Source organism: Camelus ferus, chromosome 26 (assembly GCF_009834535.1).
Source record: "Camelus ferus isolate YT-003-E chromosome 26, BCGSAC_Cfer_1.0, whole genome shotgun sequence".
NCBI lineage: Eukaryota > Metazoa > Chordata > Mammalia > Artiodactyla > Camelidae > Camelus > Camelus ferus.
In genome coordinates, this window is record NC_045721.1 from 26,790,774 (window position 1) to 26,807,804 (window position 17,031).

At 58.8% G+C, this 17,031-nt stretch overlaps 1 protein-coding gene across 9 annotated transcripts in view; it reads right to left on the reverse strand.

Annotated features, from left to right (window-relative positions):
- Positions 1-17,031, reverse strand: part of ARHGEF10 (Rho guanine nucleotide exchange factor 10) — a 72,304-nt gene that overhangs the window by 18,122 nt on the left and 37,151 nt on the right. For 5 of the 9 annotated variants that reach the window (XM_032468356.1, XM_032468354.1, XM_032468349.1 and 2 more), the window contains 12 exons: positions 15,753-15,830; positions 15,343-15,522; positions 14,865-14,981; positions 13,887-13,979; positions 11,131-11,301; positions 9,283-9,428; positions 8,170-8,351; positions 3,806-3,954; positions 3,283-3,410; positions 3,022-3,122; positions 1,555-1,676; positions 664-750 (listed from right to left, as the gene is read on the reverse strand). In XM_032468356.1, coding sequence (XP_032324247.1) covers positions 664-750; positions 1,555-1,676; positions 3,022-3,122; positions 3,283-3,410; positions 3,806-3,954; positions 8,170-8,351; positions 9,283-9,428; positions 11,131-11,301; positions 13,887-13,979; positions 14,865-14,981; positions 15,343-15,522; positions 15,753-15,830 — 1,554 coding nt within the window. The remainder of the gene's footprint in view (positions 1-663; positions 751-1,554; positions 1,677-3,021; positions 3,123-3,282; positions 3,411-3,805; positions 3,955-8,169; positions 8,352-9,282; positions 9,429-11,130; positions 11,302-13,886; positions 13,980-14,864; positions 14,982-15,342; positions 15,523-15,752; positions 15,831-17,031) is intronic. The other 4 variants (XM_032468355.1, XM_032468352.1, XM_032468351.1 and 1 more) reach the window with 3 other exon arrangements.

Below are 17,031 nucleotides of genomic sequence, written 5' to 3' on the forward strand. Positions count from 1 at the left end.
AGCACGCTAATTAAATTCCTTTTCCTTTCAATTTTAATAACACGGACTCAGGTTTTTTTTTAAAGGCACATTTTCATCCTTTAAAAGTCGCGCACCCAGCACCACACGGTGGTCAAGGCTGATCCACACATAATTCAAAGTCTGAAAAAGCAGACTGATGCCAACGTTTACACTGTAACACTTGGTGCGTAACAGGCCTCACGTGAGAAGACAGGTCCCCAGAAAGAGAGCAGAGGGCAGGGTGCACCCTCGGCACCTCGCGCAGCGGGAGGGCGGCTGCTCCAGCACCAGAGGGACCTGGGCCGGCTCCGCCCGCGAGCCACGCCTTCCTCGCAGATCCCTGTCCACGCAGCTTCACCGCCCAAACCGACAAAGCACGTCACTTATGCTAGTACTTGAGTTAGCTGTCTTTGGACTGAATTTCACCTGGCAACGTTCTAGACGGAAAACAAAAGGGACGGACATTCTGACCCCTTGGCATTCTCCATCTGCTCGAGGAGGCACGGGCTCCCCTTCCCGCTCCGTGACTTCTGAGTTTGCGGGCACAACGTGGACACGCTGGCCCCTAACAGTGTCCTGTTGAACCGCTCCAAACTGCAATTTCCCATCCCATTACTACGGATTCTTCGCAGACTTGCGTTCAAACAGACAAAGGCATCTTACCCACAGGAAGCCATGCGCCGTGGAACAGGAGTCTGGCCGGGCCTCGTCATTCAGATACGGCTCGGGGTTATAAACCGCACATTCGATCTACAAGCGGGTTAAATCAGAGGCCCGAGTTTAAAGCGGGACTCGGAGGAGGCAAGCAGGCCTGTCTTAAATGGACGGCAGGGTTGACACGAACCACAGCAACTCCAAAGGCAGGGAAAGCTCAGTGTGTGGAGTCCCAAAAACGAGCTTTTTGGACGCGAGCACCGAGGTAAGCGCTCCCTCTGCGGTGGCTTCAGACCCCAGCGCCCGCTGGGAGCAAGCGGCAGGGAGCCTGTCCGGGGCCAGTGTGGGTGGGGGAGCTGCGCAACACCGCGGGGGGCGCCCTGTCTCTCCCTGGGAGGGGTCCCCCTCAGCTGAGGGAGCCCCAGGGACACGTGGGCTCCAGGTCTGAGTGTTGGCCGGAGACCAGACGTGAGAAATGGCCATGACTGTCGTGCTTCTTAGGGAGACACAGCCAGGTCCTGAAGCCCCTGCAGGCACCGGCTGCAGTGCTGGGACCGACAGCAGAGGAACAGGGATGCAACGTCCCCCGAGACAGGGTCTGCTCCAGCACAGTAGGCACCACACCTCATGCAACCACGAGGCTGCCGGCGGTGACCTGAGGGGAGGCTAAGTGTCCCCGAGTGAGAGGCCGGGAGCCCCTGGGGCCGAGACGTGTGGGCCTGGATCACAAGTGCCGGGTTGGGGGGCGCTCAGCTGTGGCTCCAGAAAGTGGGCTTTGGTCTGAAACCACCAGGCCCTCCCCGAGCCGCCTGGACAGGCAGCGCCCAGGGCCGCGCCGAGCCCCTTCCCTGCTGGTAACTGCCCACGTGGACACGCGACTCCGGGCCCGCCCGCCGTCACCTTGAACTCCTGCTGCTTGGCCACCGTCACTGGCATGTGTCCCACGAGGAGGGGGTGTCTCTCCTTCTTAATCTGGTTCCCGTCATCCTCCGTGCAGAGCCAGCCCAGGTGGTTCTCCTCCTCTGCAGCCGCGGGGTCGGGGGTGGGGAGGGAACAGAGGGGTTGGCACCTTCCACGGGCGCCCGGGGCGGCGGGGGAGTCTGCTCCCTACTCTGGCGAGACTGGAGAACTGCACCTTTTACTTCGGGGAACGGCCCTTCCTCACAGGAGGGGCCGCTCTCTGGCTGGTTTACCCAGCGACGCTCTGGCTGCATCTGAGCACGGGCGTGCCCGGCTCCCGCCTCGGGGCCCAGCCCACCGGCGGCCTGGGAACCGTCACTGCGCAGGCCACCTGTCCTCCCTTACCTTTCCTTCCAAGAAACTGACCTGTTTAGACTCAGGCGCTGGGAACTGAGGAGGAGGCTTTAAGCGGCACGAGGCCACAGGGTAAGACGTACACGGAGAGGAAGCAGCAGGTCTGCTAAGTGGTCGCCAGTCTCGCTCTGAAAGTGAGCATCTGAAGACGAAATGAGCTCATCTCCACGTTCCACTCACTCGGCAGAGACCGGGCCATCCCCTCGCTCACGAGGCCGCCTGGAAGCCGGCCTGATAAACCACCAACTGACCCGGGCAGAGAGAAAGGGGCCGCGCTCTGCCCCCTCCCTGGGGCTCGGGCCACTCCAGACAGCCGTCCCCCTGACAAAGGCCTTCTCTCACTGACCTCCCTCACTGGGGGGTGAGCAGGCGTCCCTCTGCCTACTTCTCTTCTTCATCTTATTTCCAGTTAACATTTCAGGGTGTTTGCATCTGAATGAGGAGTTTACGCACAGACACAGGACAGCCCCGTGCTCCGCACAGCAGACCTGTGTGCGTAAATCACACATCTGCGCGGTCAGTGCATCACACCCACCTGTCTGTCTGGTACGCGGGTCACAGAGGGCGAGGCCACGGGGACTGGAACATCCCTGAGTCACTCCTGTCTCTGACAGAACCTGCCGGGGGGTCTTCGGGGGGGGGTCTTTGGGGACGCCATCCGGTCCTGTGTCTGACCCCGCAGGTGCAGGGCAGGAAAAGGCTGAGAGGAGCCCTCACCTGCTCACCCCGTGGGGCAGACCAGGGGCTGGGACCCCCGACTCACAGGCCACAGACTCAAAGGGCCTTTACTTCCATCTCAACTAATACTAATGTTTTGTTCTAATTAAAGTGAGGCTTTCTTTCTCCTACAACCTTTAAATTATAATATAAATGTCTTTAAAAAATCACTTATGCCGGTTTTTTTTTAACTTTTCCTGCCTGGAAAGAGCCTTTCAGGTGACCGGCTGAACCGTCTGTCAAGCCAACTTCTCAGCCGTGACCCTGCCCTCCTGGGTGCACACCTCACCACAGGGCAGGGACTGGCCTCGCCAGCTGAAATCAGTGGGCTCTTACCGAGCGCGAGCTTAGCCATCTGCAGGTTGTGGGTCCAGGACTCCTTGATGGCAGGGGTGAAGGTGTTGAACACGGCGGTGAAGAACGTGGGCCGGCCAGACCTGCCGAGAGGGGAGCCTTCACCCCGGGAACGCACCCCGTCCGGGGGGGTCAGGCTCCGTGTCTCCCCGTGGGACGGAGCCCCCACCACGGAGACACGTGAGGCGAGAGCCACGTCCTCAGCCCCGGTGGCGGGGGCGCCCTGCCCGGGTCCCCACTGACTTGTCCTGCTTCCCCGGGAGCTGCAGCTGAATCCGGCAGCAGTCGGCCGCCCTGATCTCCTCTTCCTTCTTCAAGACGAGTCTCTGTAACCCCGAGGTCCAGTCGTGGGCCACTGACTGGTTCAAGTTCTACGAAGGAAACGCACAGGCACATTGAGAGGGGCTGAAGGACGTTTCGGTCGTCCATCCTGGGGAAGAGAAAACCAAGGCCGTCATGTGAAAACCTCAGGGGGACGAGCAACACTCATCTGATGGCAACAAAGACCCCTTTGGGAGTGGGGTCACGTGGTGGTTTGGCTGGGACCACCCTCAGAGACCACGGACATGCAAGTCTGCCCCAGAATGAAGGGAAGTTACGCTGGAAGAGCTTCGCCTCCTCCAAAACAGGAGAAAACAGACAATTGGATCAGTTCTGACCATTAAGGTCAATTCTCACTTCTAATAGAACTGGGAGATGTGCTCTCATGCTGACACTGATTCAGAAATAAAAGGAGGATTTTAAATCTAATGCCTTCAACTATTACCTGATAGTTTCCTTTGAGGTTTCCAATCAGTTGAGTGATCTGACCAATTACATTTAAGTCATGCAGCAAGTTTTGTAGATCCTGATACAGCTGTCCTGGCCCCATGTAAACCCTGTCTGCAAAACAAGACGACAGAAAACAGCACAGACCTACAGCTGTTCACGCCGGCGCTCGAGGAAGGAAACACAGAAACACAGTCTAGCTCGTCCAGCATTTTTAAAGAGTGCGTGTTTTCAGATAATGAGATGCTTTTCCTTCTCTGACTTTTAATTTTGGAATAATGTTGGACTTGCAGAAAAGCTGCAGTAGCATAGGCCTCCCTCATAGGCACCGTTTCCCAGGTCCGGGATGTTAAAATCTCAGAGAACCACGGAACCATCACGGCCGCGGGGACGGGGAGGCTCACGAGAGGCCCGGAGAGACCCCAGCCCCACCCGCCCCACACCAGCTGTCTGCTGGCCATCATGTTCCAGTTTTGCCTTTTTAAGGGTGCTGTATAAAAGTGCTCACATGGTGCCCACACCAATTTTTTAACACGTAAATGGTGTATTTATATTTGCACATCAAATCAACTGATGTGCCCTTTGTTAGAAGAAATCCCTTGGTTTTGGAGGACAAGTATCTAACTTGGATCCAAACAGTTACACCCCTTCAGCTGTGAACCGTAAGCAAAGTCCGGCACGGTCTGCACCCCGTCTCACGGTCCATCCCTGAGATACAGTGTGAACCACACAGAAGGGACACTGGCAGCTGATTCTCAACTGGGAGCACCAAGAGTCTGACGTCTGTGCTTGAAGTTGGGACGCACACCTTTCCTCCTCTGCTAACCCAGCCACCCTAAGGCCCCAGGAGAGAAGACGCTTTTCCACCTAAGCAAGTGCCTCAGAGACAGAAGCCCACGCCGAGAGTCACGCTGGGGAGGACCAGTGGCGATGCTCTACCTCCCCGGCCGGATCTACCTCTGGGACCCAGGAAGCCCCTGGGAGCACCAAAAGGACACCCCGAAACCTCTCCCATCTCTGTCACCTAGTCTGTCAACAGGGACAGCGTGGCCGGCACTGTCCTGCCACCTCACAGCAGTGTCCAGAGGAGCCACAGAAAAGAACTCTGTGAGCTAAGGTAAATGCCACGTGTGTTACAGAAACTTGTGTAACTTGTCTTAAGGGTCCACACTCAGATGAGGGTCTGTTCACTCCAGCACCTGCCGCGCCCCCAAGGCCCCGCCCCTGCACGTGGAACACTGCAGCCCGGCCAGCAGGTCCTATTTGTATCTTTTTTCCATTAAGATGCCCCCCGACAACCCACCCTCCTGAGTTCAGGGCTCTCCTGTTCCTTTAACCAGTAAGAACGTGCTTCCTCGGAGGAGTGGCAAGGTGGGTGACGGTTAAACCTGGAGGGACACTGGGGGTTCCCTAAATCTCAGATACATGTGGCCCTCGACAGGTGGCTGCCCCACGCGGGGGATCCCACGAAGGCCACGCACTCCCACAGCATCACCCAAACCAGCCAGGCCCTCGGCAGCCTGCCCGCCTTCACTGAAGAGTTACCCATTAATGGATTCCAGCCGTTTTGGTCTCCACCGAATGAGCTACGTTTCGGGGGGAATCAGCAAAAGGGCTGAAGCTGAATCAGAGTTCTGAAGCTGCTGGAGCGTTTCCAGGAGTGAAGTGGACACGCGGTGAATTTACAGGCACGTCAGGTTAACACACGCCTGACCAGTGGAGTCACTGGCAAGCCCTCTGAGACCATCCCAACCTGGAGAACGGCTCAGAGACTGGGAACCGATTCAGAATCCGACTTCTGCTTCTGTGACCAAGAGGCTCTAAAGTGAATGGGCACCTACTCTCTGCCGGGAGGAGGAGAGGCAGGAAGCTCACCGAGAGGCGGCAGAACTGGGATGAAAGAAAAGAGGGGCTTTTCTGCCTTCCAGCCGGTGGGGGCCACGGGAGGTGGGGCGGACGGTCCATGGCATGAGGACAAGAGGGGCGCCTGGTCACCAGGACAGATGCTGCCCGCCAGCCAGGCAGCTGGGACAACCCGGACCAGCACCTGCCAGCCCAACCTGTCTCAGCAGGGGGAGGGCAGGTGGGAACCAGGCAGGACGAGGGCCCGGCGTGATGGAGGGAAGCCACGCTGGTCAGAGCAGAGAGGACTCGGGCTGCTGGGCAGCCAGGGACCCGGGGCAGGCTCTGGAGACAGAGAGAACGGCGGGGAACGCACAGCGGCATCAGGACCACGGCGCGGGGCCGCTCCCGGCTGCCACACGAGGGCCAGGCAGCCCTGCCCCGGTCGCCCCATCGCGGGAGGGAGGACCGTCCCCAGGGCACCAGGGAACCCTCCTTTATGGGGCTGAAGGGGGTTTCTCAGTCTTCACCCCATGTCTGAAAACCTGACGAGGGCCACACAGGGGGAGCCCCAGGGACGCTCTGCGGAAGGGCACACCGGGGACACAGCAGCGAGCGGCGGCGCGGTGATCACAGACACACACCAGTGCCCGAGGGCCTGCTCCACTCACCGGGGCGGAGCACAGAGCAGTCACTGCTTCCGCAGAGGCTGCCTTCGGCTGGGGGAGGAATCTCTTTTTCTGGCTAAACTTACAGAAACAACAAATCAGGGTTCCGGTTGGTTGGCTTCCCCGCCGTCTGGTCCCCGGGCCCAGCACCCGGGTGGGGGGCAGCGGGCTTCTCACGCACACCCGCTGTCTCCACGGAAACCCGGCAACTGGCCTGAAAATCCAGGGTTGAAAGCTAAGCGGATCGCTGTGGCCAAGGCAACAGCAACTCGGCCCAGAGACTCCCAGGGGCGCGGACGCAGGACCCCAGGCGGACACGACATGCTGCCCTGCATGGCCAGGCCCCTCCGTCACACCCGCGACCTGGGTGGCAGGAGATTTCAGAGCCGGGGTCTCTGGGCAGGAGGGAGGAGGGCGGGGAGAGGGGGACGCCGCAGACGGAATCCAGCTGGACAAGAGTGAGCAGTCCCGGGGCGGTGGGCGGGACCAGGGCTGCGGCCAAGGAACAATCCGGGCAGGACGAGAAGGGCGGGCCTGCCCTGCCCAGCACCTCTGGCCCTGGGCTAAATGCTCCTTTCCAGAACTTCCGTTTAACTCAGGGAAGTCTGGTATCTTAAAAATCAAAGACTTTTTTAAATTGAGGCAGAATCAACAGTTATGAACTGTACGTTATTTAGGGTTCGATTTCGTGATTAGATACAGAAACATCAGCAAGATCAGCAACGGAGGGTCCAGGTCCGCCTTCCCCCCGCCGGCCCCGACTCGAGGAGTCACTGAAACCTCTATCACCCGCCAGAAAACACACAGAATTTTGCAAAATGAGTCCAGGGGGCCGGGAAGCGTAAACTAACCCCAGGACCCACTCGGAGGCCCCACCCTGGAGGGAGGGTCTAACGCGACCCCAGGTCAGGTCAAGGGCGCCAAGGGGCAAAGCAGAGCGCGGCCCACCTGCTGCTCCCCAGGACGCGGGCCCCACGCAGCTGCCACGCGCCTTCATCCCTGAACAGGCCAGGCCCTCCAGCTCTGCGTGTCAGAGGAGAGTCCCTCAGACTGGAGAGTCGAGTCGCGTGACCATCGCCCAGGAACGAGGAACTCGAACTTAGCTTCTCAAAATAATTTAGGGATGACAGGCAGGGGGAGCACAGGAAGCCAAGGCAGCGACGGCGACAGGAGGTGGGGGCAAATCTGTTCCACAAAAGCCCTGGGACGCCGGGGCAGCCCAGCTGAACCGGGACTCCCGGGATTCCGGCCGGGCCAGCTCTCATCTGCACAAACCCACCCGAGGCACTCGGGGCTCAGACGGCGCTGGGATCACCAGGACAGGCTCACGCCACACAGACAGCTCACTGTCCCCAGCAAGACGGTCCCTCTCTCCTGGACAAACCTGGACAGAGCCAATGCAGCCCCAGCGGCTGCCCCTCCCGGCATCACTGAGGGCTGGACGGCCTCCGAGCCTCACTCCAGAGCCAGCAACAGCCCAGGAGAGCCTGCCCTGCGCCCATCGTCCGGCACGCACACAACTAGCAAGCTCTACTTTGTTAAAAAACCTGTTTCAATCTAGAAGGCATTTTAAAGACACATCTACGCCCCAGCTGCTGAAGGGAAACACAGCCCAGGGCCGGGCCCCGCAGTAAACCCAGGACGCACACGACAGCCGGGGGATGGGCTCAGAGGACAGCGACAGGGCGACGGGGTGCTTGCATCCACAGCCAGACCCCGGTGAACAGACTCCAGGGACCGCGTCACCCCACAGCTCTCCCCCTCGGTGCCGCCAGAGGCTGAGGAAGGGGTCCCAACGCCGGAGCTACACCGGTCCCAGCCCTGCGAGCACGTGCACGGAGGGGTCGCTTACTTGGCTTGGTGCTGGCCACCACCGCCAGGCTCTCGGGCGCGTGCACCAGGGGACACCGGCTGCTCTCCCCGGCGCCATCGCTGCCGCCGTATTCTACGACTTCCACGTGCCCAAGAGGGACGCTCCACTTCAGCAGGTACCGCTGGCTGGTGGACGTCAGCGCGCTGCTGTCGTGCGAGGTGCTGCAACGACCAAAACCCTCCGCTTACCAACAGTCGCACAAGCGTCACCGCGCTTTTCTCCCCAGACACTTGAGCGAGAAACGCCTGGGCTGTGCGATCGTAGTCCTGACTCTCTCACCGGAGTGACCACTGGGTTTCACAAAGGGTTTTCCCGGACCACAAACACACAAGTTTATTAAGAAAAAAATCATCAGAAATGCATTTACAGAGAAGTAACTAATGAGAAAGAATTTGGACGATGATAAAATCAGGAACTGCAGAGGATGGAGTGGGGCCACAGGGAAATTCAGCTGAGTTTCCAGCTCCAACATCAGCCTTTGTTTAAAGAGAAAACACAGACACACGTCCCAGCCTCCACCCGCAGTGACCTGGAGACTCAGACGGGACCACACAAATCACAGAACACTGGTGACCATATAGATCACAGGACCTGGGGCTGGGGCTCTGCACACAGACCATCCAGTCTGAGTGAGACGCAGACACAGGACACTGGTGACCCCGTAAATCACAGGACCTGGGGCCGGGGCTCTGCACACAGACCATCCAGTCTGAGTGAGACACAGACACAGGACACTGGTGACCCCGTAAATCACAGGACCTGGGGCCGGGGCTCTGCACACAGACCGTCCAGTCTGAGTGAGACGCAGACACAGGACACTGGTGACCCCGTAAATCACAGGACCTGGGGCGGGGCTCTGCACACAGACTGTCTGGTCTGAGTGAGACGCAGACACAGGGCACTGGTGACCCCGTAAATCACAGGACCTGGGGTGGGGCTCTGCACACAGACTGTCTGGTCTGAGTGAGACGCAGACACAGGACACTGGTGACCCCATAAATCACAGGACCTGGGACCGGGGCTCTGCACACAGACTGTCTGGTCTGAGTGAGATGCGGACGCTGGACACCGTTTCCCGTGACATGTCCTTACCGCGTGCTGACCGTGGCGCACATCAGCACGTCGCTCAGCATGAAGAGCCGGCGTTCTTTGGTCTTCACCACCTCGCCCCGGTCGTTGTAGACGGTTTCTATCATGTCGTCGGAGCGCACGAGGTACCGACTCCCGCTGCTGAGAAGCTGAGAATTCACAGGGATGGGGACACAGTTACCACAACCCGGCTCACCAAGGAAGGACACAGGGGTGGGGGTGCAGCGCAGGGTGGAGCGCATGCCCAGTGTGCACGAGGTCCTGGGTTCCCCCCCAGCACCTCCACTAAAGTAAATAAATAAACCTAATTACACCCCCAGCCCAAAAAAAAGAAAAACGATGAGAAAAAAAGCTTGCAAACCACTGGAGCAGATGATGTCAAAGTTTTATAGACTTCTTCCCTTAAAGAGAATCCGTGTACTCCTGACCACACTTCACGCGTGGCCCACACCACGTGGCCTTTTCTGAGCGAACCGCACAGGGACAGGACTCTAACTTCCTCCGGAAGCATGACGTCCACGTCGGAGGCACCGATCCAGCCAAGGAGGCTTGGCCCCTTCCAGCATCACTCAGTGTCTTCCCCCCCGGGAAGACTCGCTCCATCCCCGACAGGCTGTCACCCCACCCTGTGTTACTCATGTCACTGTATCAACCACCAGGAATGTCTGTGAGTGAAAGTAACTATTTCGTAATTTTGTTTTCCCAAAGGATAGCATAATTAAGAAAACACCCTCAGGGCTTATGGTCCGACACGTAAAACCTTCACCAAACAAAATACGCTTGGTTCTTTGTAAAGATGCTTCGTGTGAATTAGTAAAATGACAAACCTGTACAGAAGTCAGGCCCATTTTTAGCAATTTTGCCCAGTAGGAAACCCGGAATCCTCAGCGCAGACGCCCACACTGGCCGCCCGGCTGGCCGGCCTCGCCGGGGCACTCCGCCTGCACGGGGGCAGGGGTGGGGCCACGTGCGCACTGAGGTGACAGCAAGGAAACACCACTTCCCTTGTCCCCGAAGCACATCCCGGGTTCCCAGACACTCGGGCACCGTGGGGAGCGGGGAGCGGACCTGACACAACAGAAGCCACTCATCAGCGAGCGCGAGTGTCCACATGTTAAATTCCCACACAAATCATCAGAGAATCAGGGAAACCTCAGCTTGCGATGTATGACAACCAGGTTCCTGCAGTTAAACTACTGGATGTCCTTCTGTAGCAGGAAGTCACCCCCGCCAACAAAAACAAAGGTGACTTCAGCCACAAGGCCCAGCCTCACACGGCTCACAGCAGCAAACCTCCTCCTGGGGCCTGACACGAGGTCACCGCGGCAGGGAAACGGCTTTGTGAACACGAAGCTACACGCAGTTCTGCAAAGACCGCCTTCAAGCTGTTCTCCACGTCACTTCTTCACGATAACGGACGCGCAGGCCGTGTGTGGATGGGCACAGATAAAAGTGCATGCGGACACCTGTGCTTTAAACGGGGCCGTCTACGGTGGAATACCACATTCTGGAGGTAAAAGCCAGCTGAAGGGTGGCTCGTGTCCTTTTGGGGTCCTGGGTCCATGAGGACCTAGTCCACCTGGGGGCCCCTTTCCTAAGAAGGTGCACATCGTCCAGCACTCGCGACCCCTGTGCCTCCCCACCGACCCTCCGTCAAGGGCCTCCTGGCAGAGGTTCCAGGAGAGGAGAAACAAGCAGCGAGAGGGCGACGGCCACCGGCATGAAGGGGACAGCACGCACCAGGCGTGGCCACCGGCACAGAGCGGGCAGCGCACACCAGCACAGAGCGGGGCGGGCACCAGGCAGGGCCGCCAGCACGGAGGGGACAGCGCGCGCCCAGCGCGGCCTCACCTTGCTCACGTAGCGCTCGTTGGCGGCCTTGGCTATCTGCCTGATCTCGCAGCGCCGGTCAGCGTCCCTCTTCCTCTCGTTCAGCTTCTCTGCCAGCGTCTCGAGCTCCGTCAGCGCCATCTGCAGGGGCAGCCGGTCGGGGTGGCCTCGGGACGTGTTCTTCAACATGTCCTTTCAGAGAGACAAGATAGAGGGGCCGTGTGACGGGTGTGGGGGCAGCGGGTGGTCCTCGCACGCCAGCCACGGCCACACACGGCCAGCGGGGGGGCGGCGCCAGCCCCTTCCGGGGAAGAGTGGAACGAGCCCCAGGGGAGGGACAGCGAGCACGGTGACCCGCCTGGCCGACACCTGAAGCTCCCTGTGTGAAAACAGCAGAGACTGATTAAATGGTGATGCAGATGGAGCCAGAGCCACACGCACATCCCGGCAGAGGACACCCCCCAAGCGCGCGTTCCCCGGCCTCAGAAATCTCTGCTCTCTGCTGACAGTCGGACCACTGCCCCAGCTTAAGTCAGACCAGGGGAGCCAGGCCCCAGGCGGTCCAGGTGGGACACGGGAGCACCGCTGGCCCCCACCGCACTGGCCTCGGCTCACACGGCGGGCCTGCGTCCTGGGCCTCACAGCTCTGCAGGCCACGTGGCCCAGGCAGCGCACAGAGCACAGCTCGGTCACCGAGCAACGGCACCACATGGGTCAAACTCGGAGTCAGCTCTCCAGAGAGACAGCCAAGTGCCGGGCCACGTCACCTGTCGACATCGCAGAAGGAGGGCAGGCGAGACTGGGCCTCCCTCCGCGTGCTTCCACCCGCCCGCCCCCCAGGATCTGCGCCGTGCCCTCGTCCCCTTAAACCTCTTGTCCTTTTCAGTCTGCATCATGATCACTCGTTTTCCGTTGCAGTGAACAGTATCTCCTGTTCCAGGCGACTGTTTCCCTGTGAATCATGTCAAACCCCATCAAGGCAAAGCGAAGCATCGTCAAAGGAAGCCCTGTACCAACACAGCCCACGGGCAGTGCCGGCCGGGCCCCGGGGCCGTCAGCAGCATGAGCACCGCACAGAACCGGGCCGTGAGTTGGCACTCCCACACCGCCGCTTGTTCTGGCACACACGAGAGGGAAGGGAACTGGGATAAAAACAAAGGCTTCTGGGGCCACGTGTTAGAGTCCGGCAGGCACCGAGGGGCCAGGGACATGGCCGTAGGGTCACAGTGACCACAGGTAATGGGCCCCCGAGCTAAGGAGGTTCAGGTGGGGTGAGGACCAGAGAGCAGAGACACAAGAGGCAGGGGAGCGGCTGGCAGGGCTGAAAAGTGGAGGAAGGGTGCACTGTCCCCTGCCGCCACCCCCTCCAGCCCCTCCACCGCACACTCAGAGCTCAGGGACGGAGGACACCTGCCCCGTCTTCCAGTGGGTCCTGGGAGGCGGGGACCCCGGGCACATCCCCACAACCGTCTCCTAGGTAACCTGTCTGAGCCCCGCCCCCATGACTGGGCATGCTCAGGAAGCAGAAAGGCCGGAGGGCCCGCCCCGCGGGGCGCCTGCTCAGGCTGACCTGGGACCAGCAGCCTGGATGCTGCCCTGCCGTCAAGTCACCGTGAAGATTGTTTTCTGCCAGGAGAGTTGGGCAGGTGCCCAGGTGGGGCGGGAGCGGGCAGAGGGGACGGGCCACGTGGGAAGCACTGGGGAGCCCGGAGAGGACCAGGGCGAGCAGACGCATCTGCTCAAGAGGACGAGGCCTTCAGCCAAACCAAGTTCTGATCCTGACTTTCCATCTACTCCTGCCCAGGAAATCGAATCATTTGGGGATAAGCAAAAACAAGGATACGGGGAAAGCGAGCAGGATTCTCCCAAAAACCACCTTCTAAAATCTGGAACCACGTGATGGGTGGGCAGTGTGTCCGCAAGTCGTCCCCGTGGCTGGGGACGTTCACTGTCCATCTTCAACCAGCATCAATAGCCAGGCAGCCAAGCAAAGTCGCTTGATTTAATGAGAGATGGGAGCTGAGTGGTCACTGAGAAACCCGCGTGGGCAGAGGCCACGGGGGACCCTCCCAGGACACCACCACTCCCGATGCCCCACGTCCACCTACGCAGCCAGGTGAGCGCTGACCCCGCCCGGTGTCTGGGCCTCGAGCCCCGGGAGACCGAGCTGCACCCAGCAGGGGAGGGCCTTCCTGGTGTGACGTCTTGTATCTGCACTCAAACCAGCCTCCTCTTTAAACCAGCACCCGCATCTAGCTGAGAAGACAGCCTAAAAAGCTGCTGGGTGGGGAAATCTGGAAACCCTACTTCACAGACCTCCCCCACTCGGGCCGCATACAGGCTCCGTCAACCACAGTCAGTTCGCGTAAGTACTGGCACAGGTTCCTGAGCCACCCCCCACCCCGCCCCAGGCACACGCCTGACCCCAGAGCAAGACCCTGGACCTTCTGGTACCCCCCCGCCTGGTGACCGTGTGCAGCCCGCCCCCCACTTCCCACTGGTGTCTGAAGTGGGGGCCATCTTCTGGGACGGAGCCCCTCACTGCGGGGTCCGACACTCTTCTGGGAAGTTGGTGTCGGACTGGGGGCGTTTTGACCTCGTTCAGCAGGTTGGGGTCCCTAGAGCCCACCCCACCCCCCGGCCATGACCTCATGTCACTGCTCAGAGGAGAGGAGGGGCTGAGAGCCTGCCGTCGGCAAGAGGAGACACTCAGTAAGGCCAGGCCGGCCCACATCCGAGCCGGTGAGGAGCACAGACAGGCGCACAGAGGGGCGTACCTGGAGCAGCAGGATGAACTGCGGGAACCTCTGTATGGGCTTCATCATCAGGCTGTAGAGCGTGACGCGGTCGGGGCTGGACTCCTGGCACTGCTGCGGGAGACGGGCGCTCACTCGCACGCGGACGTGGCTGGCCGGGGGCACCCACGCCTGCCTGTGCTGCAGACCTGCTCCAAAACAGCCTCCGCACCTCGCACCTCGCACGCACGCGGGTGCACCTGCGTCCACAGGGCGCCCTGCCTGGCCTCCTGGCCGCAGCCTTCCCCGGTCTTCACTCCGGGTTTGAGAGCCACCTCTGACTGCTGGACTGGTGCTCGCCCACTTGGGGTCTGATCTCCACCCTCTAAGGGCTAAGTAAGCTTCTGAGGTTCTATACCCACAAGAAAAGTGCAGTTCTCCCCCCAAAAAGTCACAGAATCCTGAATCAGAGCTGCAAGGGCCCTTGAAGGCAGCGGGCCCTGCGCGTCGGGGGCGAACCCTCCCTGCTGTCGGGGCTCATCCTGCGCTGGGCCAGACCTCCCCACCGGAGGCTTCGCTCAGCCGTGCAGAGGGTGGGCAGCCCCGCCCCGCTCCCGACATCAGAGGAGGCCCCCAGCTCAGGAGCCCCACCAGCCACGTGGGGCTCGGCCTCGCTGCCCGACGCCCAGAGCGCCACGGAGCCCTCCAACCCAGACCCCGAACGCCATGCCCTGCTCCCCCCAGCGCTGTGCTGAAGGCCGGAAGCAAGAGGCCACCCGCACACTTCCAAGGACATGCAAAAAACAGTTATTTTCAAAAAGCTACGTTACCACTAGAAATTCACCTTTATTTCTAGCACTGATCCAAGAGCTGGGGTCCTGATGGCGCTAAAATCTTTACAATAAAGAACATTCTACTTGTACAGGCAAAAGGTTTGGGAAATTTTCATTAGGAAGTACTCTGACACGGGACCTCTTATCAGAAGGTATTAAAACACCCCATTTTTTTTTAAGTGCTTACCTTTAAAAATTCAAGAAAAGCAGGTTTTGTAGCACACGTTTTCTTAAGGATTGCCACCGCTGTGCTAAAATTATTCACATATTCACTGTAAGCATCCAGCACCATGGACTTGGAAAACTGAAATACAGGAGAAAATTGAGAAGCATAAACAACGCAGAGTACAAACGCCCCCTTCCCGAGCTTGTCACAAAAGACTGAATCCCGCACCAGAGATGATCCTCAGCCACCAACGTTCTCACAGGATAAACTTCGTTAGGCTGTGTGATCGCTTTCTCCTTTGAACAAACTTGCTAGGAGTTGTTAAATGGCTGGTTCTCTCACTGTGCCGCCCCCAGTGCTCTTTAGCATCCCTGCTCCGAACCGTGGCGCCGCGGGTCTCAGTTAAGGACTTGTCCTGATGATGGCCTCCCAATGGCGGGCGCTCCGATCTCACCTCCAGGTGAGAGGCAGCAGGGAGGGATGGAAGGGGCCGGCTTACCGAGGCCACGAAGACGTCTCCGATCATCTCCACGGAGTCCCACTCGGCCACGCGGCTGGCCAGCGCCATCTGGAACAGGCAGTGGCACTGCAGGACCTCCTTGACCCGGTAGAACACGGTCCGCAGCTTCCTCTCGCTCAACATCTTGGGCTCCATCTCGGACAGCGGCCTCTCATATTGCTGGGAGGGGGCAGGGACGGCACGGGTGCTCGCACGGCCCCCGACAGGCACAGACAGGCCCCCGTGCAAGTCACACTTATGGCAAAGCAAGCCCCCCCACCACTGAGGTCAGCACACACGCGGTTCTTAGACCATTTTGAGAATTCTGCAAATGAGTACTTTACGGTTCACACATGTCAACGTACATATGTAACAAAACAAACGCACTGCGTAGCGAGGCACTTCCGTACCTCCAGGATCCTCTTCAGAGCATCCACATAGTTCTTCTCACTGTCGACAACAGAGCCCAGAATGTACCTTCTCACCACCTGTTGGGATTTGAAAGCATGATGGTCGAAAACGGCCTCAGAAGACAACAGATCAATTTTACTTCTATGTTGACGCACGATGATAAAGAAGTTTTTGTTTTCAAAACAGTAGGTCAGCGAAACCTCCCAAGGTCTTTAAATATTTTAGATGATGTGTTAACTAACTCCCATGCTGGGCACAAATGTGCTTCCCCCATCACCTCAATTTTGTTGTGTGTTTTTAACCCTCAAATTATAAGCTGTAACTACATTAATAACAGTTTCACTCACTTACCCAGTGACAATGAGCTGAACTAACTGATAGCATTTTACGTGTCCAGCGTGGAGTTACACGGTATTTCAAGGATGCACTAAGTATTAAAAACACAGTTCCAGTCTTGACTCAGAGAATGATGTCAGTAACACTAATCTAAAATCATTCCAAAGTTACTTAAAAAAAAAAAAAAGCTTTTGGAAGGTGGAGGCACAGCTCACCTCCGAGGCTGAGGACGCGTGAGTGAGTGACCAGTGTCATTTCCAGCTGCAAAAGGTCCTCTACTGTCTGGGATCCTTGATTGCAAATGGTGACGACACTGGGTTTACTTTTCGTTACTGAAGCACACGCAGGCACAAATTCCTAACCCAACCCACACCCACAGGCACCCCTGGCCGCAGCCCGCGGCGGGGAGACTCATTTCAGAACCACGATGCCCCCTGGCGGCAGAGGGCGCCTCTTCCACAGGAGACGCCTCCAGTCCCCACTCCAGGCTCGGACACCGAGGGACTGACTCCTTTCTTTACAAAAAAGGCTGTTCCATTCACATAATTAAGGCAAAAATCAACCCTTCTGGGGTCCTTGAGGAAGAAAGTGACGTAAAGGGTTGTCAAGACTAAAACACAAGCGCACACACACCGCCCTCCCGCGGCTGACTCCCAGCACGGTCGGCCCACAGGCCCGCGCTCTGAAACGAGGGTGAGACCCCACGACCGGGATGCGCCCCACACTGCAGACGGTCAAATCCGGGCCGCCTCCTCCCCAAACCCAGAGTCCCAGACACCATCCCAAGTCTGCACTCAGGGTATCTGGGGGGCTGGGGGATCCAACCTAGGAATTAAATGTATTTAAAGTCCTGAGACGACACCAATGTATCAGGTCGAAGGACCTGGAACTGCTACTAAGACAACTGGAAAACACAAAGTAAAACCAGCCAGCTACCGGGAT